The 24540-nt window shown below is 44.0% G+C and overlaps 2 protein-coding genes and 1 long non-coding RNA gene across 11 annotated transcripts in view; 1 reads left to right on the plus strand and 2 right to left on the minus strand.

Moving 5' to 3' along the window:
* The window catches only part of LOC121708489, a 3686-nt gene extending 2656 nt beyond the window's left edge, over positions 1–1030 (plus strand). Inside the window, exon 3 of the long non-coding RNA XR_006031660.1 lies at positions 1020–1030. This is a non-coding gene — a long non-coding RNA (uncharacterized LOC121708489). The remainder of the gene's footprint in view (positions 1–1019) is intronic.
* Positions 1–4617, minus strand: part of adora2b (adenosine A2b receptor) — a 16726-nt gene extending 12109 nt beyond the window's left edge. For both annotated transcript variants that reach the window (XR_006031656.1, XM_042091178.1), the window contains exons 1-2: positions 4526–4617; positions 3773–4242 (exon numbers count right to left, since the gene is read on the minus strand). Coding sequence is in view for 1 of the 2 variants with exons in the window: in XM_042091178.1 (XP_041947112.1) it covers positions 3773–4098 (326 nt within the window). In the remaining variant the exon portion in view is untranslated. The remainder of the gene's footprint in view (positions 1–3772; positions 4243–4525) is intronic.
* A 1375-nt stretch (positions 4618–5992) lies between these two features.
* specc1 (sperm antigen with calponin homology and coiled-coil domains 1) overlaps positions 5993–24540 on the minus strand; it is an 86343-nt gene continuing 67795 nt past the window's right edge. For all 8 annotated transcript variants that reach the window (XM_042091154.1, XM_042091155.1, XM_042091156.1 and 5 more), the window contains 3 exons: positions 14702–14818; positions 11345–11404; positions 5993–6173 (listed from right to left, as the gene is read on the minus strand). In XM_042091154.1, the coding sequence (XP_041947088.1) occupies positions 6084–6173; positions 11345–11404; positions 14702–14818 (267 nt within the window). In that variant the 3' untranslated portion in view covers positions 5993–6083. The remainder of the gene's footprint in view (positions 6174–11344; positions 11405–14701; positions 14819–24540) is intronic.

Genomic DNA, 24540 nt, shown 5'->3' on the forward strand with positions numbered 1-24540 from the left:
GGAAATATCCGTTTCTCTAAATACCCGGCTATGTGTAAATGTGGCCTAAGAGGTTTTATACAACCAAAAAAACATCCATAAAACCAGGCCACTGGCCAGGCTTCTAACGCAAACCTGGCTTTATTTGTCCAAACCTGTAGCCACACAAAGCAAGTGAAATGGCCCAGCGGCTGGTATTAGGCTTTTGATCGAGTTTTTCGAGTATTTTAAGAACATCTATTGTTTGAGGATCATGGAGCATGATCGTTCAAAGAGGCAGAGTCACCATGACTTTGTAAACTTTGTAAAATTCAGTCATTAATTCAAACATGGGGTGCTAATCCAAATTCTCAAAGCTTTCTTCCCTCCATCCACGAAGTCAGCTCACTGCAGCTCTTCTGAGAAACACTGCTCCGTGATGCTGCAGTGATTGATTCAACATGCCAGCCACCTTGTCCTTATCTCGCCGCTCCTGAGATACATGAGGCCCTTCTGACAAACAGCAGCTTGAGGACCTCTTCATCTTCTTAGTATTACCTTCTGTGTCATTCATTTAGCCTCTACAACACCCACTTTCCCCTCTCCAAAGATCACCACAGAATGAAAATAGCAACAGTCTTGCATTCACTTGAATAATTATACTTCCTTGGGGCTTTGTGGGTGAGATTGTTTGTCCATTTAGCAGCTGGCAAAGCAGCCCTCAAAACCACTCAGTTATGGCAAATACAGCTCTTGCCTTATGAAAGTAAATGAGATTATGCCACTCAGTGTGATAAAAGGCTGTAACACAGCATTTCATTTGTAGTGCGCTAAATGATTGAATAAGTAATCTTTTACAGGAAAAGGCAATATTGTATTAATGTCAGTTTTCAGTTGTTTTCCAGAGAACCTGAGCACCCCAATGATTTTTAATGCAAACCTGTATTTCATGCTGCACATCCAGACATCTAATCAAAGTTCAGAATCATGTTGTCTGGCTTCTTTTCCTGCTCTCTGCTAGTTCTCACGTCCAGACTCTTTATCATGGCATTATATCCCAGTGCATGTGCATCGCCAAACTCAACATGTCTGGACAAAGAAAAGAACAATAACAGCTCATGTGGTCTGGTCGTTTCTTTCCCTTCTCTCTGCTACTTCTCACGTTCCGACTCTTAACACCAGTGCATGTGCAACACATGACATGAAGGCAGTGTGCTCTGTCTTTCCTCCACTCCCACTCCATCACCACCACACCACCGCCACAGACCACCCCCCCCCCCCCCCGGGCACATGAATTGAGGAGCGGGAGGATTAGTTCTGGCATGAGGACGGGCCGCTGGCATCCCTCACATCCCCTCCCGCTGTATCAGCCACACTCGCTCCATCCCCGGCGCGTAACCCTCGCCTAACCCAGCCGCTAGGACGTTTCCGTCCATCCCAGCAGGCATTTCCCGTTTAAATAGCATGCAGAAAGAAAAAAAAAAGTCTAAAATGCATGCAGCTGCTGCTGGGATTAAGACCACAGCCCTGGTCTTAAGCATGGGAAAGACAAAAGACATGGACCCTCTGGTGCATCAAGCCTTGATTTCCTCACTGGAGCAAACGTACCCACTGCAGTATTAACAGAACACTGAAACAAGAGAGTGGTGTTTCATGTGTTCTAAAACATAAATGGCCAAATCAATATTGTAATAAGCCTGCTGCCTGTCTACCAGGGGCCTTTATATTAAATTGAAAGAGCCCTGCTATGAATCACAAGGTTTTACTGATGGCTGGCTGAGAAGCAGAGACGCGGAACATTGACCACTGCTCTTCATAGTACGCTTTGCTACTTTGCCGTGGTGACAGATGCGTGCAGACGTTAGGGCGATGGTGAGGACAGTAATGTTCGAGCTCCGTGCAGTGTCCCCTGTATTTAAATAGAGCCTGACACAAAACACTTTAGAACGGGGAGGGACCTCCTTGCCTCCATCCTTTGAATTTGTGTTCAATGGAAGGGGTATTGCAATGTCCAAGTACCGTTACGCAATGCAAATCCTTCTGTTTGGGGGGGGGGGGGGGGGGGGGGTTCTCTAACCAGACGCTGATACTTAGTGACCATGGAGAAATGAAGGGAAGGGAAAAGAAAGGGAATGGGAAAAATGAAGGAATTATTTGGGATAGTAAAGGGAGGATGACGTTAGTGCTACAATTTGGTAGGGAAAACTGAGTAAGATTAGTTTCAGTATTTCATGGAACCTGCAAAACTCTGGGAGCCAGTGGTGCCATTGAACATAAAGTTCCCTGCAAACGTGCGAGCACTCTGGGCAGGCAGGTTAGAGGTGGAGCTCTGTGAGGAAGCAGAGCGGCGGTGAGAAGCAGCTCTGATTTGGCTGCTCTGCTGGATCTCACTGAGTACAGTCTGCCCTTCCACTTCCACCACAGCCAGCTGTGAAAACACCATGATCTGAGAGAGGAGCACAATCTGAGCTCTTCTGACCCTCGCTCTCTTTCTTTTTTTCTCACTTTCACACACACACTTTTACATAGAGACACACACTTCATGTCATTCACTCAGCTCTCAAAATAACAGGAGAGGACATAGCAGAGGGGTGGTCAGCTAGCCTGCCTACTCCTCATGCAGTTATGAGGTGTTATGTTTTTTTAGAGCCGATGGAGATATTCTCTGCATATTTCATTCAGCCAATATAATAAAAACATTGCTGTGCCTTTGGGGGACTGAGCTGGATAATATTATATGTCTCATATTTGCATACATATGACCAATAAAGTCTTAAGTAATAACGTGTCTAAAATAAGCTTGACGTTTTTCCAAATTTTTTTTTTTCATTTCATCCTCCTCATGGTCAATTAAGTGATGAAGTAGGCTATAGATAACATCTTGTGTTTTGTTAAAATATCACATACAGTAGTTGTACTTGTACTTATGTGACCTTGCGCCTACTTGTTGGCCATTGCCATTGCTAGTAAAAATCCCAGTAAAGCCAAAAATATTCAGAAAATATGTTCCTCCATTTCCTATTTGGAGTCTAATAGCTGTGTCCTCAACATTTTCACAAGTCAGCAGTATACTCAAACGGTTCCATTCCATTCTGACAACATATCTCAACCTACATACCACTGTTAAACAAAACACAATTGAACGACCTTTTGCCTACGCACAAATTAGAGCGTTTGTGAAGTATTCACAATTCCCTATCTGAGAAGGCTTGTCATCAAAATCAAATGATTTAATGTGATACTTGAATCAGAAGTTCCATTGGCTGTCAGTGTTGTCCATCAGTTTTGCTGTCCACAGAGGTATTCATTTGTACAGCATTCAAGCCATTTTAACTCACAGAAGGGACAAGACCATACATCTTCAAAAAAATTCTATGACAGGTGTAATAATGTATAGGCCTAGGCCAGTTTGACTGATTTTAAACTTTTGCAAATCTATACACTTATTGAGACCTGAACATTTCTTGAAATTATTTTAGCTTAGGCTACTCATTGTAAGCTTTAGAATGAGAGTTCCTTGAGTTTCGTATTAAATACAGAAAATATGATTAGGCACCATCAATTATAGTGTATTTTCTATAAACTATGCTTCTGGACAAGTTATTTTCATCTGATTAGATCCGAAAGTCTCGTATAAACGGAATCAGACAAATGACATTCGGAAAGCCGTGTTGTTAAATTAAAAATAGCCTAATTAATATCAGCTTTGGTCTGTCATCTTCAGTGATGAAGATAGTTGGAGAATGGAGACTCTTCCTTTCAACCATCACGAAGGGAAAGTGTTGAGCATATAGACAAATACCAAGTGACTCACCTTAGGGGAATTTTAACAGCCAGATATCTGTCAATTGCGACCGCCAGAAGACTAAAAATTGAACTCTGGGTGAGAACTAAAACAAAACAAGCGAGAAAAAGGCATCCGTAGAAATCTGAAGGCAGACCGATGCTGATGGTGATGGCAAAAGGTATGGCCAGGCAGCCAACCAATATATCTGCCACTGCCAAAGACACTAAAAAGTAGTTCGTCGCGTTCTTTAGTGTAGTGTTGATTGCAACAGCCCAGCACACCAAAACATTGCCGGCGATCGACAGAACAGCAATTATCAATTCAATGGCAATGTATATATGAGGCTTATTCATCTCCGCGAAATTTTAACATATGTGCATGGATCGTCGAAAAATACTTCATCAGTTTTCATTCTGGTTTGGGGTTCTCGGGAAAAAGGGCAAAATCTTGCAATAATCCACTGAGTTTTCAAAGATGCATTTTGCGTAAACAGCCATCTGAGGAGGAGAAAGAGATTCGTTGTAAACAGCTTATTATAGCCTAAACTGTAAACTATAAAATTATCAGAAATACTTCCATTGGGCTAAATTTTTCATAATTTGAGTAGGCTAGCCTACGCGACACTGGAATACCAGCAAAACACTTGCTGGTTGCGATCACCATTAGGCTAATGCCAGATGTGCAATTATGGCTGTACACAACTTGAGAAGTTATGTTTGTGAGACTTCGAACCTCACCAAGATGGTAATCTCTATGTGGCAATAGAATAAAGTTTCTTACCTCACTTTACAAAACTCATGCCAGTGTTCGCAAATCGTGAAGCGCGTCACTCTGAACGGTCTCCGGTTTCATGTTGCGGCCGTAAGGAGAACCCTGCTCAAGTCATGGCTTTTCAAGCAGCTCCGCGAGAAAAAGATCATCTTGGTTATAGCCACGCCCCATCACGATACCCAAATATGACAACATCAATGGGTCGAAATACCATGATAAAACCCCTGTTAAGTGATAAATAGGTTACTGATAATTAACAGATAGCCTAGAGCTAATCACTCAGTGTTGTAGGCTACCTGCTTAACGAGTTTATAAGGATCTGTTTACTGTTACATCCACTATATGTTTGCATAGACATAGGCTACTGTACAGGCAGGCCCATGACTAATGCTTGACTAAAGGTTTGGAGTTAACTGATGCGTCAGTGTGCCTAGATGCGTAAGGCGGACATGCCATCGTGCAGATGTTGACACATGAAAGCTTGTTAAATCCAACTTTGTGGCTTCTATTTGGACAGCGTAACCTGGTAACTATTTACAAAATTGGCGTGAATTGCAACAGTTGAGATATTCGTAAACTTGAGAAACTGACTGTCTTGAACTCATTGACATTAACACGTTTCGCACATTCTACTGATAAATCATCCTAAATCAAACAGGGTAATGAAACATACTGCATTAGACTCGAAGTTGACACCAGGTTTTTGGAGTGACAAAAACTTTATTATGAATATTCGTTTTCAGCTAGTTCACATTTATAGTAAAAATCAAACTTGCAAATAGAAAATATACACACTTTGCTTAAAACTTTAGTTTAATACTTCATCAATAAATAATAACAATTCCTATACATACAGCCATAGAAGATAAGAATTAGAGGATATTTTCATGATACCATCCAGTAAAACATGAAAATAATACAGAGAATGGTTCTTCACTCTAAACCTTATCTATATTTATTTATTTAAAACAGATCCAACACCACAAAATCTCATCTTCGACCACAACACCATTGTTCTTCCATCAGTGATTGCTAGCTGGCTCTGTGTGAGCCATTGGCAGTCAAAGCTTGTCATGTCATGTGATGTCACATGTCCATTTTTCCTCTTCTTCTCTGGCTCTGTGTGTAATATCTCAACTGTTGTGATGCTGAAAGAAACACTGAAACTGATACCGTGCGAGTAGTGTTGGCATTTAGAGGTGGTTGACTGAAACATTGTTCTCTCATAAATAAACCTTAACAATGCTCAAGCTCATAGACAATTTTAATGTGGCATCATGGCGTGTTATGGCATAATTGGTTTTGCTCCAAGAGATGCATTTGGAAAAAAAAATGAATACGATATGAATAACAGTTGTTGTCTTGTGTGTGTTTGATGATTAGACCAACACTCAATGAGATCAAAAGAAACTATGTGTGCAATAACAAATTGTTTTTTTTTTGTTTGTGTATGCACTGTGTGTGTTTGTGTGTGTGTGTGTGTGTGTAGAGGTTCTGTGTCTTCAAAGGACCAGGCAGAAAGTGCTTCTGTGCCATCAGTCTCTTCTGATTCTTCTCAGGCCAAAGGTCAAGTCTCAAAATACTTGTAAATCTGAGACACGTAGTGCATGACACTCTGCCAGTCTGGTCTGTCTGTGTGCATCATATCGTCAATGTCCTGGATACAGACACAGAGGGAAAGACATAAACTAATTCGTACCATAATTAATGACCAAAATCGTTGTAATCATTAGATAGCTCCTAAGAGGAAAAAAGGCTTTTATTTTGCTGCCTAGTTTGAGTGGGCAATAAAAAGATCCTCTTGGTCTTTGTTAGTGTTACACATTTAATTAGGGATGGGCTCGAAGAACACATACCCTCAAAGGTTCCATCTGTTACTACAACTGTACACATGGAGGATGCACTGGCTTCACTTCCAACATACATTTAAAGTGTGTCCTCCTGTAGGCCACCAGTGTAGATTGTTTTTTTTTCTCCAAGTACTCTGCCATTCCTTATTTCACCATGGAATCATGCAACTCTTGATAATGCACAGCAGGACAAGATAATTAAGAGTAAAATAATTCTTCATTCTGAATAATTCTTCTGTCTGAATACAAAAAATATATGTGGAAAATATAGCCACAAGCGGCGATGGCGGTCCCAAGCACCTCTGGTTCCATGAGCTGTGACATTGATTATAAGGGTTAGTTAAAACCCCATTACATGATGATTGGTTGTTTACCCCATTGGTTGTTTACCCCACTTTTCAACATACTGATTAGTCCGATAGACAGTGTAGTGAAACTCCCTCAACATCTAAAGTAGACAACATCAATTCACTATTCTCCAAAAATTTTTTTTTTGTAAATTCCATTCATAACATCAGATTCTAAATATATCATCTCTAAGTTCCATGAAAGTATATCAGGCTGCCCTGCACCTTGAAAAGTGACGCTAAAGAATTACTCAGTGCGTTGAAAAGTGAGAGTTCCTACCTGGCACCCCAAAACTACATGGTACAATACCAAACAGCACTGACTTGTGCATACTCACACCCCTTCAGTGGCGTGCACTTCTGTGAGGTTGAATGGTGAACAGGAGTATAAACGCTGAAGGGCTCAGAGAAATGGAAGTGAAATGACATGCTCTCCACTCCTTCACACTGGCTTTTTTGTCACCAGAGTCACCTGAAGAGGCCTGTGACAGAGTGCCGTCACTACAGTTGAGTATGCGTACAGTTGAGTCAGAGCGACTACCATACCAATGAGTCTGGCTCTTTGGTGTTGCGGTCAAGCTGCAGACTTAGTAACCCTGAGACCCAGGTTCAAGACTGAGTTGGGTCACTGCTCTCTCCCTTTGCTACAAGGTCCCTTGAGAGATGCAAAGCTGTGGGTGATGAGGGGCCTTGCAGTTTTACCACAGGAGCAAGATTAACCAAGGGTCACGGCATACTCATAAGCGTAGCACGTCTTTATTATATAATAGGAAACAAATGCTATGTCTGTTTATTTCATATCAATATGAAGTTAAACTTTGACATCTGGAGCACATGTTTCCCACGTATACTCAAGAGCTTTAGAGTGCTATTGGAACAGTTGGGAAGGACAATACATGGTGTGTGTAGAGTGCATGTACCGGATATTTTAACAGTACACACACTATCACTCTGAACCCACTTGAACTTGCATTGAGTTGTGTGACACTGACCTCACACTGTATGAACTGGCTACGTGTCACACTATTGTCAACATCACATCATAAACTTAGTGTCAGTGAATGATACTGCACAGCTGAGTAAATAATCCTCTCATGGTGACGATGTTGTTAATGATTTTGAATTGTTTATACACTCTTAAAACGAATGTGTTGTCCATATCTGGACACAGAGGTGTGTTAAAATACAATGCAAGTTGTGTTATTTTCAACACATATTGTGTAACAACTAAAACACAAACTGTGTCGTCTCTATCTGGACACAGAGATGTGTTAAAAACAATGCAAGTTGTTACTGGGGTAAAGCCCAAAAGTATGCACTATGACTATGCTATTACATACAGTATGCCCAACATGTAACTAAAATGCTTTCTTTATTCTGTTTCTTTGTTCTTGTAAGGACAACTGTGGATATGTTTTGATAATGTTCAATCATTCATAATTTCTATCATTTATTGATTAATGCACAGTGATAGTTACATGCTCATTTATAGATCAGTAACCAGGGCTTAATTGGTGCTGGAGCAAACCAGAGCGCACCAGAGAGGTCCAATACTTAAAGTTATGTCACTCATTTCTTTCTCATTTAAATCAACTTTTTAAAAGTGAAAGACAGAGAGAGAATGAAAGGGAAAGAGAGATGTGAATGCTCGGGTCAGACAGTGTACGCAACATCACGAGAGCTAACATTTCAACAACTGGCCTAGGCTACTGTAGTCTCTATTAAAAAGTTGTCCGTTTTACCAAAAATGTAAAAAAAAAACCTGGATTAGCCTACTAAACTGATAGTAGAACTGCTCAGGGCACTAAGAAGCAGGGAAAAGAAGGCTGAGAGCTCTATGAATGTTTTGTGGGATGTTTTGGACAAATAAATGAAAGGTAACCTACTTAAACTTTTCTGTTTTCTGGTGTATTGATGAAAGACAGGGTTCCCGCTCTTTCCTCAATGTCAAATTCAAGGTCTTTTCAAAGACTTTCTAGGTCCTTGTCCCTGAAATTTGATTAAGCCATGAAACAGATTGCAGATTTACGTAATTTGTTTGTCTAACTAACTAGCTAACTAACTCCACTGCCAGTTAACAACAATGATTGGATGTTGACCTGTCAATCTCCCTTTAAAGCCCAAGCTTTGGGAGAACCCACCGGCAAGCTTTGCCTGAAACGTACGTCTGACTGGGGCGCAACACCTGAAACTGTCAAGTTCTATTTGTGTGGCTGTGGCAAACTATTTGTTTTCTCAGCGGAAGCCATGAAAAGGTAACAAAATAATTTTAAAAGACCCATTGTGTGAAGTTTCTTGACTCGTTTTGGCAAGTAACCATGTAATAAGCGGGCAATGTATTGTCCACCAGTCAATATCGGAAAATAAATCCCGACAGGATTTTGGGATTTCGTCGGGGCAAGGACTTATTTTCCGAAGACTTATGTATTAATGACCGGCAGACAGTACACTATCCCTTACATAGACTACGGTACGGTTTTCTGTAGCTCGAAATGAACTTGAGGGCCTTTGCGACTGTGCATGTGCATAGCCTACTGCCTCTTTGTCACATCAGATGAGGCCATGCCCGTCTATTTCAAACAATAAAAAAGCCACAATAAAGTGATTACGTGATTGGTCGAAAAGCAAGTAATTATTGCATAGCTGTTGTTTCAGCATTGTGAGAAGCGCTGTTTTGTACAATTATTATTTTTTTAAATGCCATCAGTGTTCGGTAATCTCTAGCCTAGAAATCTAGACGCACCCTAGCGGCGGCAAATTAATTTGCTCAGCCTGTACGTCTAGTATCAAACCATAGGGATTTCTATTGGCTGACGCCGTGGACGTCATCCAATCACAGTGCTCTATTTTGTTAGAGAGTCTTAAGGCGGGCTTAACAGAAAGACGGCAGTCCTGCGATGGTAGCAACAAGGAAGGTGGCTATGGCGAACGAAGAGCGGTTGTTTGAATCGGCGTTGGCGTCAACTTTGGAGGAGTTGGACTTGTGCTTTTCTTTGAAAGTTGAGCAACACAATGCACTTAACCCTAATGTTATCCTTGGGGTCAATTTGACCCCAAGCAACGTTTAACATCATAAAATATAACCATTTTTTTGCTTCATGTTTCATGACTTTTCCTCAATTGAAGGGTACAACTGAGTTAGCATTAAATTTGTACAATAATTTGTTTTCAATGTCCTGTACAAATATTTTGTACATTGATGTTCCTTGGGGTCAGTTTGACCCCAGCTGTATGAAACATAGGATACATGAATATTTGACACATTATGGATACTATTATTTGAATAGTATGAGAACATATTGTTAGTATCATTATTACATACACAAGTACATATTACATATAAGTAATTTGGGCAGGACTGTATAAGTCAAAAGGGGAAGCAACAGCAAGCCTTTGGGCTGCTGACACTGGATGGGCAATATTGCCAGCCAGGGTTCCAAGGTTCATAAAGGGGTGTGGGGGGGTGGGATTGTTTTGTAGGGCTTTTGATGGTGGTTATTACACTCTTGTTAAGTACCTGTCACAAAAAAACTGGGTAACAATATGAATTATAATAATTTTCTGAGGGTTTATTTAGCTGGGGTCAAATTGACCCCAAGGATAAAGAGTGTCGGTAAGATTTGAGGATAACACAAGGGTTAAGTCATTCCTTTCGAAGAAGGATGTATTTGCCGTTTTGCCGACCGGATACGGTAAAAGTTTACTTCCCCGTTCACTGTTTTCATCGCTCTGGCCACGTCATCCTGCTCTTTGTTCTGATTGGTCGTAGCGCTGGCCTATTGCATGCCTAGGCAGTTTGAAAGACAATTCTCTGCCCGCCCCTTGGATTAAGCGAGGTGAATGGTTTGATTCCAGACTATACATTTCAATGATATAGGATGGCCTGCCAGGCTAGGTGATCTCTTGATTTAGCCTATAAATGAAGGACTGCCAGTAACTAATCTTACTCAGTGTTATTGCATTACTTCCTGGTAATCATAAAAAAACATCCAGTTTATTTAGAAAAACGCCCCCTGCTAGTTTCCCCAACCCTTGGAGGCATACTGTAACAAAAGTTTGTTTTCATTTCAAATTCAGCCTGTTAGCGTGTGTTTGCTTTACTCATTGCAGTGGACGTTTATGTCGAAGAGAAGCTTTTCAGCAACTGTGCTCTTGAGCTGGTCAACCCAAATGAGTGGTCCAGGGTCCTCCTCAGGGAGGGAGGATGGGGACACATGCTGTGGGCCTGCTGAACCTGGTGCCCTGTGATAGTGGTGGGTGGCGGCTTTCGACGTGTTATCTCATTAAAATCCCTGCAGCCTCCGAGTCCATTCCCATGAACCGGCCAAATCCCAAACCACTGTGCCATGTAAAGGCCATTTAATGATATATATGCTGCACATAACAGTGCGTGACTGCAGGACCACATATAGCTTTGGCAGATGCTCAGGAGGAACAAACTCCACAGAGTGTAACCATGCTGAGTCGTGAAGAGAGCTCTGACTGGAGCTGCTGCGCTCCTTTATTGACAGCGGACTTCTTGTTGACCCATAGCCTACTTTCTTCCAAGGACACTGGGTGATGTGGTTGATCTCTTTCTCTCCCTCTCTCTCTCTGTACGTGTGTGTGTGTGTGTTTGTGTTTAAACTCACCAAGGAGGGTTTGATGCCAATGCTCTCTGCTGCCTGGAATGCCAACGTCAGGTTTCGGACCTTTGAAATAAAATAAATAAAGGGCTTACGCACACATAGTAGCAAATAAACAGAGAGACCATATGACAACCCTCCACTGAAATACACTTCAGAGAATGAAGATGAAGCTGAGAGTCCAAACACTACCAATTTCCAATATAGAGAAAAAACACATATACAGTTGTGTTCAGAATAATAGCAGTGTGTTTTAAAAAAGTGAATAAAGCTCCAAATCCTTAGAATAGCTGTTAATTCCATAATATCAATGCATTAGACAAACTGTCTGCGGCCCCCATTCACTGAATTCAAGCCACAGTACACTGAAGACAGTAAAGCATGGTGGTGCACAACTCATGCTATGAGGATGTTTCTCATACTGTGGTGTTGGACCCATTTATCACACACCAGAGATCATGGATCAGTTTCAATACATCAAAACATTTGATGAGGTCATGTCTTATGCTGAAGAGGAAATGCCTTTGAAATGGCTGTTTCAACAAGACAATGATCCAAAACACACCAGTAAGCGAGCAAAGTCTTGGTTCCAGACTAACAAGATTGACGTTATGGAGTGGCCAGCCCGATCCCCAGACCTCAATCCTATAGAAAACGTGGGGTGACATCAAAAATGCTGTTTCTGAGGCAAAACCCAGAAATGAAGAGGAATTGTGGAATGTAGTTCAATCGTCCTGGGCTGGAGTACCTGTTCACAGGTGCCAGTAGTTGGTCGACTCCATGCAACACAGATGTGAAGTTTTTCTGTTTATACAGTACAGTAAATGTTTCAGTTCATAAAGAAAAATGCAAACACTGCTATTTTTTTTGAACAGCCTAATATTCCTTTTTCTTCACTTTCTGTAAAGGTATAACACAAACTTGATCAATGTTGGTTATGTTTTGAAATTGAATGTGCAGTGTTCCCAATGCATTGATATTATGGAATGAATAGCTATTCTAAGGATTTTGAGCTTTATTCACTTTTTTTAAAACACAACTGTACATACCTCATACATATGGAATGAATACTGTAGAATACAAATGATCACTCTTACTCACTCTACAAATGATCACTCTTACTTACTGTAGAATACAAATGATCACTCTTGAGGTACTGACAAAAGTTAAGATATCAAACTTAACTTTCCTCTCCCAACTCCGTTAAAGAAACAACAACATCCAGACACAGCTTGCTACAATTTAAAATTGTTCACAGATTGCATTTCTCCAAGGTGAAACTTAAGACTCTTCCCCTCTCTAGACCCTTTATGTGAAAAATGTCAAAGTGCTCCAGCTAGCTTGATACACATGTACTGGGCCTGCCCTTGCTTGCAAACATTCTGGGAGGCGGTATTTTCACTTAGGGACGCTTTAGGCATTGTTATTGAAATCCATCCAGTCACGGCCATATTTGGGACCAAACCTGATGACTCCCACTTCCTGTTGTCAGGAAGATCTCAAACATTGGTGACATTTGCAACCTTATTAAAGTTAGAAAAGATCAAATACTCTCTCAGAGGAAACATGGGAGACTCTCAGAGGAAACATGGGAGAATTCTATTCCACCTGGGGGTCTTTCATGGATTATTTTGATGAGGTTTCTGCAGTAGACTGGGAAGAGGAGTAGGGGCTACCTTGAGGATAACTAAATGACTTACCTGTATTTAATTATTATTATTTGTGTTACTTTTTATTTTTTATTTATCCCTCTTTTTATGTACATTCTTTTTTTGTATGTATGTGGGGTATACCCTATTTGTTCTTTTTGATTGAGGGCGGCAAGATGTAGGTTCACTTTACTCCAAATATAAACTTGTATGGCTAGGTTATGAGGAAGAGGATGCATGGGGGTTGGGGAGGGTGGGTAGAGGATATTTGTGTATGCATATTGTGCTGTATATTTGTATATTTATGTACATGGCTGCACTGTGGCGCTATGTACAATTGTTCAGAAAACTTGTGAAAAATAAAAGTAAGAAAGATGTAAAACGTAAAAAAAAAAGAAACAACAATAACCAGGGAGAGAAAAAAGGAGAATAAAACCAAACCAAACCAAAAACCATAACTCAAATGAGCATTGACAGAGGTAAAAATAGGAGGGCAATACTGACAACACCCACACAAAAAGTAAACGAATAAAGAAAAGAAAATGAAAAAATAAATGTCTATATAAATCAGACAAAGCTATTGTGTTCCATGCTACTAATATGGGGAAAGTAGAATGTGGCCAGATGGTGCGGGGTACCAGTGCAGTGTGAAAGGCAGCTCAGTTTCTGAGGATGCTTGCCATCTTGTCATATTAAAATGTTGACTTGTCATATTTAACTAAAGTCCTCCATAAATTGTGAGTACTGTATATAGCACCTAAAGACCATATACAAGTGGACCCTATACAACTAAGTTTTAACAGAGATAGTACTGATGATTAACGTAAAGCTTCAATATATAGATTTTGCTTTGAGACAACAAACAACCTGATCAGATTCAATACAGTTTTCCCAATTCCCTTGTGCATTCTTTTTCTCTGTTTCAGAATAATGTCAATCAAAGTGTCAAACAAAACAACCAAGCAAAGAAGTATACTAAAACACTATCACTTCCCTATCCGAGCAAACCATTATAATTAGCCTATACATAATTTGATTTAATAACGAAAACTACTCATTTCAACATCAACTCATTTGACATCTCAGTAGATGTGATGCATAGCTGGGCTGCATAAGCTAAGACAGAGCTGGAGATCACTGATGGAAAGAGAGCTCTCCCAACACAGAGCAAGAGTAGCTTGGAGCAGAATTCAAACACAGCCATAGCCCACTTCTCTCTCATCACGCCCCTCACTCCTCTCCTAGTCTATTGCATATGGGTGCTGTGTATTGGTGTGCCTGTGTGCTCTGGCTATTGTTTATGGTTTTTGCCACTCTGTAAATACACAATAGCCTAGGGGAGGTCATCCCTTCACCTTCTGCCAGCCTTCCTAAGATCAATCAGCACGTATGCATACTGCCTCTGCTCTGTTGTGTCAGACAGGACAGAGGGAAAATGACGACCGGTCAATCTTTTATCTTGAAAAGACTGACCTAGTAGCCATGCTCTCTAAAAAAGGAACAACGTTCAAATGCCAGTACGATCAATAAAATCAATCTGTTTAACTTTTATCTTAAATTTACATTGGCGAGTCTACACATGACAATGTCAGTATGCTGTACATGTACACAACGAGCACATTTATGTCCCCCAGGGCCCAGACGTGCACCAGACGTGCAGTCTGTGTTGTGTGTTAGTGGTCGGGCCTGTGCTGCGGGCTGTAGAGTAGGCTACCTTGTCCTCTTTGATGAGCTCCTGGTAGGGGATGTGGGCCGGCAGGTAGGAGTGGAGAAGAGCGCAGAAGGCCAAGCCGTCGCTCCAGCTGCTGCTGAAGTTGGTCATGTCGATGTTCTGTGGGCGAGGGAAACGGCACAGAGAGGTGGCGGTTAGAGGCGCATTCAGACTCTCTTATCTGTCTCAGCACAGCACTCTTTAAGCAGGAGCAAAAAGACAATCGGTTAGAACTGACGTCTGTGTCATGGCTGGACGTATAAGTTGGTTTACAGAAACGACATGCATTTGTGCTTGCAATGCTTGGCTATAATTCTGGGGATCTGGAGAACTAATGCGGAGCTAAACTACATTTGGCCATTCTCCAGGACAATTAGAATTCGGACTGATTATGTTAGCTTTGATGAAATTACGTAGGAAGAAAAACATTGAATGAAAAGAATCAAAATAATCTAACCAAGAAAAAGACCTTTCACAATGTGGGGTGTGCGTGTGCATGACATATTTCATCATCATTCTCCTGTCTATATTTAAATGGATTTGACATTATTGGGGCAACAGCTATAATCCACAGATTTCCAAAGCAATATTTTTAAATAACACCAATATACAACCTAATGCCTTTAAAACAACGTAAACACGTAATGTAAAAAAAGCCTCTCAGGTTAAAAAAAGCTGTATGATGATGGCAAGTTCATGTTAAGAGACTGCTCTGAATGCTGCTGAATGCTGCTGAGCAGATGGAAGGTTCCAGCAAGTTTGAGCCCTATCTTCCAGAGTGGCCATGTTGTAGTCTCCTCAGGGAGGGAGGGGGGGAGCAGGGAGAGGGAAGCGATGTGCAGGGCAGGCAGGCACAGGGCGGTCGCTGGAGCTTAGGCCCAGGATGAGGCTGTGGGAGGGGTCCGTGGCTGGCAGAGACAAGTCCGTGGCTGGAGGCGGTTGCTTGGTGTGACGTGTGCCTGACAGGCTGCACCTCATACATTATGAAACCGCAATCGCTGGCCAAACCCGAGAGACAGGACAGAGATAGCGAGAGAGCAGGAGAAAGTGGAAGCAGTCGGACAGGGAATGTCCCACACACACCCAGTAGCTCCTATCTCCTGGTGGCTATTTCCTGTGCTACACCCCCCCCAACATCCCCCCGAGTTATTTGTCCTCCACCGTTGTTTTCTCTCTGAAGCACGACTGGGAACATGGCAGCCGGCCAGCGGAGCCCTCTCCTGGGTATGCCTCCAGGGGGGACGGACTGGGAGGGGACCTGGGGCGGCCCTGACCTCTGACCCCCCCCCGGCATCTGGATCTTTTGATTAGCCGTCAGATGACAGAAATCGGAGGGGCGACCCCGCACTCCTCCTGGGAGGTCACAGCCGGGTCCAGCACCAGGGTTTCATCTGGACAGTCTTTTTAAAAAAAATAAAAAATACCTCAGCAGTTCTGTGATTATGAATATCTCTGTGTGTCTCAGAGCGTAAACTGTGTCAGGACAAGGACATGATAGCTTCAGCGAAAGTTCTACTAGGAAGACTCGTAATGTAGCTTACTCCTCCCATGCTTACATGGAGCCAATCTTAGTGTTGCCTACTTTCGGGAAAGCCCTGCAATCTGATCATTCACTCATTCAATCAGCGCTAGCCTATAGGAATTCAGTGGGCTCTTTAAATATGTACCACCTAACACTGCTTCTGCTTCTCAGTACGCTGACTTTGACGTCCTAGCTCAGGTTTCCGCGTGGACCTGGGCTCTCTGCATTTTTACATTCGCCCCTTCTGCCCTCAGTGGCGTTACTTGTTACAATCCTACCGCGCTCGTTGCTGCGCTATTCAGACCTGTGCGTCCTTCAGTCAGGGCCACTGCATGTCGCTTCATCGCTAATCTCTGCCTATCGGAGCCAGTCACGCTCACGCTGTTGCAGCCTTCAATTCACGATAGCCTACTGCCGGGTCGCCGTCCTCGCGCAACTCTGTTGCAGGCCCATGTCGTTTTCGGCAACAATTTCTCAAGCTTCAGCGTCTGGTTGGTAAGGTTATCGTGCTTTCTTCCCAAGCTCCTCGAGCTGGGCTACACTCTACCCACAGTCATGCAACCTGCTTGCCAACGATATTCGGCGGGTAGCAAACAAACTGACTTGTCTGACACGGTTTAACTTTCACTTAAGCCTCCTTACATAATTCCTGCTGATTTTATAATCCTTGCGATTTGTGCTGTAAATTGCTGGCCTGCACCACGCTGCCGTTGAACCCAACCCTGTATTAAGACCTGTTTAATTGATGTTCTACACTCACTGTGGTTATCTCGATGTCTACCTTGGTTGAGCGTCGTCAAACCAGTTGTCTTTTTGCGTAGCCTCTTAATTTGCCTCGCTGCTCGTTGGGCTGCATAGGCTTTAGGCTAGGCTACTCGTCTGCTGGACCTTCGGTTCAGGTATCACTCCTTGTGCATGGCTGCGGGAAGCCAGTTCATCGTTGCATTCGTTTAATCATCTGGGATTGCGTCCCATACCTTCTGGTAGGAAGTATACACGGCCTTCCTCGGGTGATTCTCTGCATGCACTTGCCGTTGCTCAAACTACTCTCAGCTACCGCTGATCTGTGATGTCCCAGGTATGCCGTGACGTCCCTGACGTTCTCAGCTATCTGGGTTCTCAATTTTGGGGGGTCTTACACCAAAGCTCGAACCAAAATGACGGCACGCCGGCCCATGGTCATCAATTGCCAGTATGTCACACAAGCTATTATCTAGGCAATAATAGGCGTTTTCTTTTCAATGCCCGTATTATGTCAGTGTTCATGAGCTGACACCACAGTGTGGGCTCATGCCCACATGGTTGAGCTTTTAATTAAGAAGCTGTGTCATTCGTGTATGTAACATATCCTTCTAGCGTCTTTTGTATGTTTAAAATGTCTTTTCTGATTCCGTATTGTGTATTGGGTTCCTAGGAATTCTATGGCAGGCCTCACTTTGCTCACTGCCCACCAGTGGGTCGCTTCAGCACTCCATATATTGGTTTTAATGGTTACCGGCTGTTCATGATTATGTCGGCAATTTTACATTTTGCTAGTTGTGGTTTAAATGGTGGCCTATGCTGGAAGTTCGTTGATCACGACTACCAACGTAGCCGTTGGCTGGTTGTTTTACCGATGACGATGCTACATGTCGCCTGTCTAACCACTCCTTCCTTCTCGCAGGTCAAACGGAGCGGTCCATCATTACTGGCAGACTCAAGTCTCCTTCAGGCCAACGCCGCGCCCTTCATGCACTCTCTTTAGACACAACGGGTCTCTGCGTGTCCACGTGATTTCAGCCCATCTAGTCATGCCATCAGTCACATTGATTGCTGACTCGAATTGCCGTTTTAGCAGGATCCTCTGCAAATGTGTACTCTAATTTCCATTCTCCTATTTTGCCTTGGCTGTTTTGTTTTTGGCAGATATGTTCACCCGAAGTGATCGCGCCAGGGAGGACGTGCAAGTTCCTTTTACATTCTCCTCCCAATCTTTAATTTGCTAACCCCTGCAGGTGCATCATGCCTTCCCTCCCCTCTTCCGTTGAGGGGATGCAGTTCGTCAATGGAGAAGCTGTTCCACATATCACACTAACATCTACTTTCTTACAGGGATGGCAGTGCCGGTTCACAGAATCACGCAATCGTGTGGATCATGTTTCCAGTTCATACTGGAGGGGGCTCATCCCTCTGTCTTCACAAATCTCCCGAAGGCCAGCGCTTTCGAGGATATCTCCTCTTGTGGCACGGCTTAAAACTAGCCTTCCTAATCCCAGCACTTATCACCTGTCTAGAACTGACTCTTGACTGTGTAAAACCGGCACTCACTGATGCACTTTTCGTTATTGTGCTCTACCTTGTAAATTGTTTTTAATTGCACTGGCATTGTGGGAGAATTGTTTTAGCTTTAACCTGTTTGCCGTCAAGTTGGTCTAGGTTGCCCTAGACGCTGGTTGCCCAGCTCACTGTCCAGGTTGCCTTGGACGCCGGTTGCCCGGCTCATGACGCTCGTCTAGGTTGCCCTAGACGCTGGTTGCCCAGTTTGGTCCAGGTGGCCCTGGATGCCGGTTGCCCGGCCGTCATGTCTGTCTGGGTTGCCCTGGACGCTGGTTGCCCAGCTCATGGTTCAGGATACCGCTATACGGTCAATGTTAACTGCCTGATTCCGGACTTCGACGCAATTGGATGACACTACGTCTGTCATCTGTTTAGATCGCCTCTGGCCCGCTATATCAGCTACACATATATTGGTTCCCCGCGATGCAAGGGGCAAAAGTTACGTGCATCATACTCCTTGCCAGACTCGAGTCTCTCCCTGAGCAAACGCTTCCGTGAGAACTCTGGATTCCCAGGGTACATTGTCAGTCGCTTTGATTAAAAATGTCCTGGCCACATGGAATGTCACGTGAATGCACACCCCTCCACTCACTCAGGGGCCAGTGCTTGGCGCATGACTAATATAATTTCTGCATCCAGTTGGGCGATATGTATTGCTTATTCTCTCCTCATTGCTACCTTTACTCATTGTCTCTCCAGCAGCCAGTTCTAAACTGTACTATCCTGCCACAGTGGTGCAGCTGGTATAGCAAGCTCGCGTTAAGTCATTCTCAGAGCTCCTCTGCACTCTGAGATGCATAAGCACCATGGTGGTACCCCAGCACTCATCTGTTCGTTGTCTCGTCATATTTCAGTTACATATGTTTCTTCCTCCTGTCACATACAGGCATGAATTGTCCTGAAGTCCTTTGTCTACGTCGCAAGGTCATGCTTCCCTCGCATTACTGATGCTGCTCATCTTATTTTGGGGGGCTTTCCAAGAGCAGGTGCTAAGGTGTAGCTCACACGCATCCATCTTGGCCTTGGGTCTGCAGCTCAATGCATTCATCTCACTCTAGCCGCTGCAGGTGAGCTATCGAACCAGAACACACATCTGGCTTCACAAGCACTAGTCTTCTACAAAACTAGTCATAATGCTTATCTATCCTAAATATTAAACCACATGACTTCGATGCGAATATACTCAAGCACCCATATCAACTAACTCATTGCTCTGGTCCCAAGCATCTGCAACCACAAGCTCTATTCCCCTGCATTGATCCTGAGTACATCATGTTTATGGTCCAGGTTGCCCTGGACGCCGGTTGCCCGGCCGCCGCATTGGTCTAGGTTGCCCTAGACGCTGGTTGCCCAGCTCGTCAAGCTTCTAAATCCCACTAAAGCGAAAGCATGCTGCGGGCCCCACTACAACCCTAGGTTTATGGTTAACACCTAGCTACTTTAAAATTCTGTCGGCGTCCTGGCACAACGTCTTCACCCCGGCCCAGTCATGTTGTTTAATTCATCTTGTATGTATACTAATGTCTCTGCTCCTATCAGAACCAGATTACTGAGTCACCGCCCTGGCGGGCATCACTCATCCTTTTGGGGGTAGGCTCCCCGCCCTGCCTTCATCCATCGGCAGGAGACGAGATCCTCTCATCGCTGGACGGATCCGAGACGGGGCCTACGCCAAAGACTGTTACCTATTCAGGACTCTATCATGCTTGCATCCAAGCCGTTCCTTTACTAATTAAATTGTTAACTGATTCTATTCTGTCTACTGAGTCTTTCTGGTAGAAATGATAGCTTCAGCGAATGTTCTACTAGGAAGACTCGTAGTGTAGCTTACTCCTCCCATGCTTACACGGAGCCAATCTTAGCGTTGCCTACTTTCGGGAAAGCCATGCAATCTGATCATTCACTCATTCAATCAGCGCTAGCCTATAGGAATTCAGTGGGCTCTTTAAATATGTACCACCTAACACTGCTTCTGCTTCTCAGTACGCTGACTTTGACGTCCCCTCCACCTCCCCTCCAGCCACCTCTGCCAGCAGTCCACGTCCATCGGGCACGGTCTGCCTACCACATCTTCCTTCAGCCACCGCCACCAGTTGGTCCCCGTCTCGTCGTGGGGGGTAGGCTCCCTGCCCCTGCCTTCATCCATCAGCAGGAGACGAGATCCTCTCATCGCTGGACGGATCCGAGACAGGGCCTATGCCAAAGACTGTTACCTATTCAGGACTCTATCATGCTTGCATCCAAGCCGTTCCTTTACTAATTAAATTGTTAACTGATTCTATTCTGTCTACTGAGTCTTTCTGGTAGAACTCAGTGATCTCGCTCTGAAATGCCTCAGGTCCCACTGCGCCTTTGTCTGATTGTAATGACCTTGACATGCTTCCAGCCTGGTCCTGACTTGACCCCTGTGTCCCCCATTCTGCAGAACAAGAAACCATTTGAATGCAGTGCAAAATACTATACTACTTTCTTTAATGGGCCAGGAAAAATTAGGTTACAGACAACCCATTAATTACAAATCAATAACTGTTTTACATTTACAGTAATTTCTTGTGTATTAAGCCGCTTTGTGTATAAACCGCAGGGCAGTGTTTTAGGCAAGTAAAAAAAACAAACATATTAATACTATATTAACTGCCCCCGTGTATTAAAGGGAAAATCCGGCCATTTTTAACTCGTTTTTAACTTTAACTCGTTTTCCTTAGGGTCACCCTGTGTTGGGGTAAGCCTGCTACAGTAGAAACAAATCACCATTGGTGTCTGCACCTGAAATCTTCGGTAGTTATATATGATTTTTCGTCAAATAACTGACGTTTTTTATTCGATTGTCCGTAGAAGTCCATCTGTCTCACGCAGGACATTAACGGAGTTTGCACATCAAAGTGAAATGCAACCAGCCACAAGGATTTCCCCTTTAACATCATAGGTAAAGACATTTTGTAAAATCAATGTATAAACCTCTGCTAATAGTGGGGAAATTACAGCAAGTCTTTTGGTTGCAATCGCTTGTAATAATGCATGTAACTAATCCAGGAGTTTTCCTCAAAAGCAAGCAGTTTCTGTTCTTCTTCCTCACTTCTCTCTCTCCTCACCAGACCTGCATCGGCATTTCACAAAGCATTCTTGGAATACCAGAGTTTTACTGATGAAGGGTTTTATCACTGACCCAATTCTCCCGTGCAGAGTGTTTCACTGATGAGGGGTTTTAGCGCTGAACCCATTCTCCTGTATAGAGTGTTGACCCCTGACCTCAGGCACGCATATGACATGGGGCAAGGCCACCTTGCTTCTACATAATCTCACAAGTGCAATGTGGGCTTATGCACGTCTCTGGAGCAGGGGGCCACATCCTGCATTCGTGTGTGTGTGCGTCTCCCGGGAGCACAACTGAGTCTTCACTGATGTGTGTAATGAGTGTAGTGGTCTAAGTCTGTGTGATCAGGATGTGTGCAAGAAGAAACAACAGATGACTTGAACTGAGACACAGATAAACGAGTGCGTGGGGGCTGGCTGTGTGGTAAGGGACGATTAGACTCAGGGCTGAGGAATGTGTGTTTGGGGGTACTAATGTTAGAAACAACAGACGACTGGACCGCCACTGTGGGACCAGGCTCATGAAAGCAAACACAGCATCAAGTGACAGGAAGTGTCTTAGTGTGCACAAAGGACTGAAGAGAGAGAGGGAGAGAGAGGGAGAAACGGAGCGAGAGACTGTTTCTGTCTGCATACATTTTCATGTCGAATGCATTACGGGATCTTGAGTCACCGACCACCATTTGGTCGTCCTCTGCTGAATTCTCAGATACCCCCAAGACCCTCCTAAATCATTTTAGTGATTTTTACATCACAGAAGCACAAACTGTCAAGTTCCATGGTAACCGTATTTATGACATAAACATGGCATTCACAACCTGATTTCCCTAGATAGAGCGGGGAGACGTCACTGGCAGTCAGATTCTAACCTAGTTCCCAGTGTATTATTTCCCGCAACAAAACTACATGCTGATGTAGCTTTACATCTGTCCTGAATTCTGGTGGAGCGGGTCGGATGCCAGCGCTGTGCTGTGCTCTGCTCTGCTCTGCTCGGCAGGCAAGGTATCGAAAAACATCTGAGACCAACGAGAGCGAACTGGGACACGACTGCCGCAGACTTCACGTCGCGTCACATCACTCCCTGCGTCACTGACAGCCAGCCAGGAGCCGAACTCCGTCTCAGTCTCAGCAGGCCTGACAGTGACCAGCAGTCACATGATGGATGAACTGATGGGAGGGAGAGGAGAACACAAGCCCAAGCGGATGCGCTGGCAGACTGGCGTGGCTTTGCAGGAGAGCCCATTAGAGAGGAGGCCTAATGGGGACCGTGAGCGATGTGACTCAGGAGGAGGGGGCGGGCATCCACATTTGTTCCCTTCCAGAGAGACAGAGAGTGGGGAGAGAAAGAGAGATGGAGATGGATAGAGAGAGAGAGTAAGGGAGCGTACTTTCCTAAGCTAGAGCTACATTCGCCGTGGTGACTGAGCGCCTTCACCACCACCACCACCACCCCCCCAACCCCCATCCACACCCCCCCCCCCCCGCGTTCCGCCTGCCTTTGTTTTAGCAGTGCAGGGGCAGGAAAAAGAACAACAAAAAGAGGCTAAAAAAGAAAGCGCTGAGGTAAGAACTCACACAATGAATCATTACGGCCCCTGCAGCCACCGCAGACTTATAGCCCAGGAAAGAGAGAGAGAGAGAAAGAAGAGACGCAAATAGATGCAGACTGACAAGGTCACACGGCTTTAGGTCTGCAATGGCCAGCAGTGGCAGCTATCCTTTGCAGTGCTATACTGCTCATGCTCTTTGCAGTGCTATACTGCTCATGCTCTTTGGGATGGTCATGAACTAAACACCTCAGAGTCTGAGAATCTGAGGAGTCTTTGCAGTCCTGTAGTAAGTCTTTTTAGCCTTAAAGGTGTTCACCATATATGTGTGTGCTATATTCAACCATTTACTCTTTTGGGGTGGTCTGTGCACATGTTGAAGAAAGAGATGCTGCTGTAAGCAGAAAGTGAAGGAGATTTATGAGGTAACATCTGTGGAATGCCATGTTCAAGGTGTTTGTGCAGCCATGCTGTGTGTGTGTGTGTGTGTGTGTGTGTGTGTCTTCGAAGGAGGCTGTGTAGGCCCTGCTCCGGTGGGCTGGCGCCCAAAACCTTATTTACTGTCTTGGGGTCAATCTTGACTGGATTCCATAGATGTCGGTCATTATGGGATACAACCTTATAGATATGGTCAACTCTTGGGTAACCAAGTCGTAAAATGGTTTGCGTACCATTAATGAAGATGTCATGTCTTGTCTGATTTGTCAGGAGGGTATAAATTGTGTTTCCTTGTTTGTTGCATGAGACTGCGTCTGTTAGCAACACAACATAGGTCTCCGGATATTCGTGAATAAAGCTCTCTGAGATTTCTGACTCTACTCCTGGCTGGCTGAGACTTCATTTCTCAAAACAATCTCTAGACAAATTTCTGATCCTACAGTCCTTCCAACAATCCAGTTAAGCCAGTCCTCATCTTGGTTCCTTCAAACACAGGCACTTTCTCAAGTCCAACACAAGCTCATGTTGTGACACCCACGGTCAAGAAGTACCACTTGTGGCCCATTGTCACAACCCACCTACTGTAACTTACTGTGTGTACACAAAACAAATCAGTTTTGTTGCATGCACTGACCTGCAGTATGTCACTCTAAAAAACCAGCAAGGGCAGCAGACGAAACAGACGCAATCTTGCCCTCCCCTATCAAGGCTGACCGGTACCTACCGCTCTCGCCCTCCCCTATCGAGCCTGCCCGGTTCTGTTTGTTCCACTCAGGCCCGGAGCACAGAACAGGGGAGTGAGGCAAGCAAGCGGATGAGCCCTCTCACAGCTCGGCCTGGCCGAATCCCTCCGCTGAGAGGCGCAAAAGCCCCCTGTTTTCTTTTCTCATTGTCTCCGTCCTAAACAAACAGGGCTTTCTTTTTTT

The sequence above is a fragment of the Alosa sapidissima genome, chromosome 5, assembly GCF_018492685.1.
Source record: "Alosa sapidissima isolate fAloSap1 chromosome 5, fAloSap1.pri, whole genome shotgun sequence".
NCBI lineage: Eukaryota > Metazoa > Chordata > Actinopteri > Clupeiformes > Clupeidae > Alosa > Alosa sapidissima.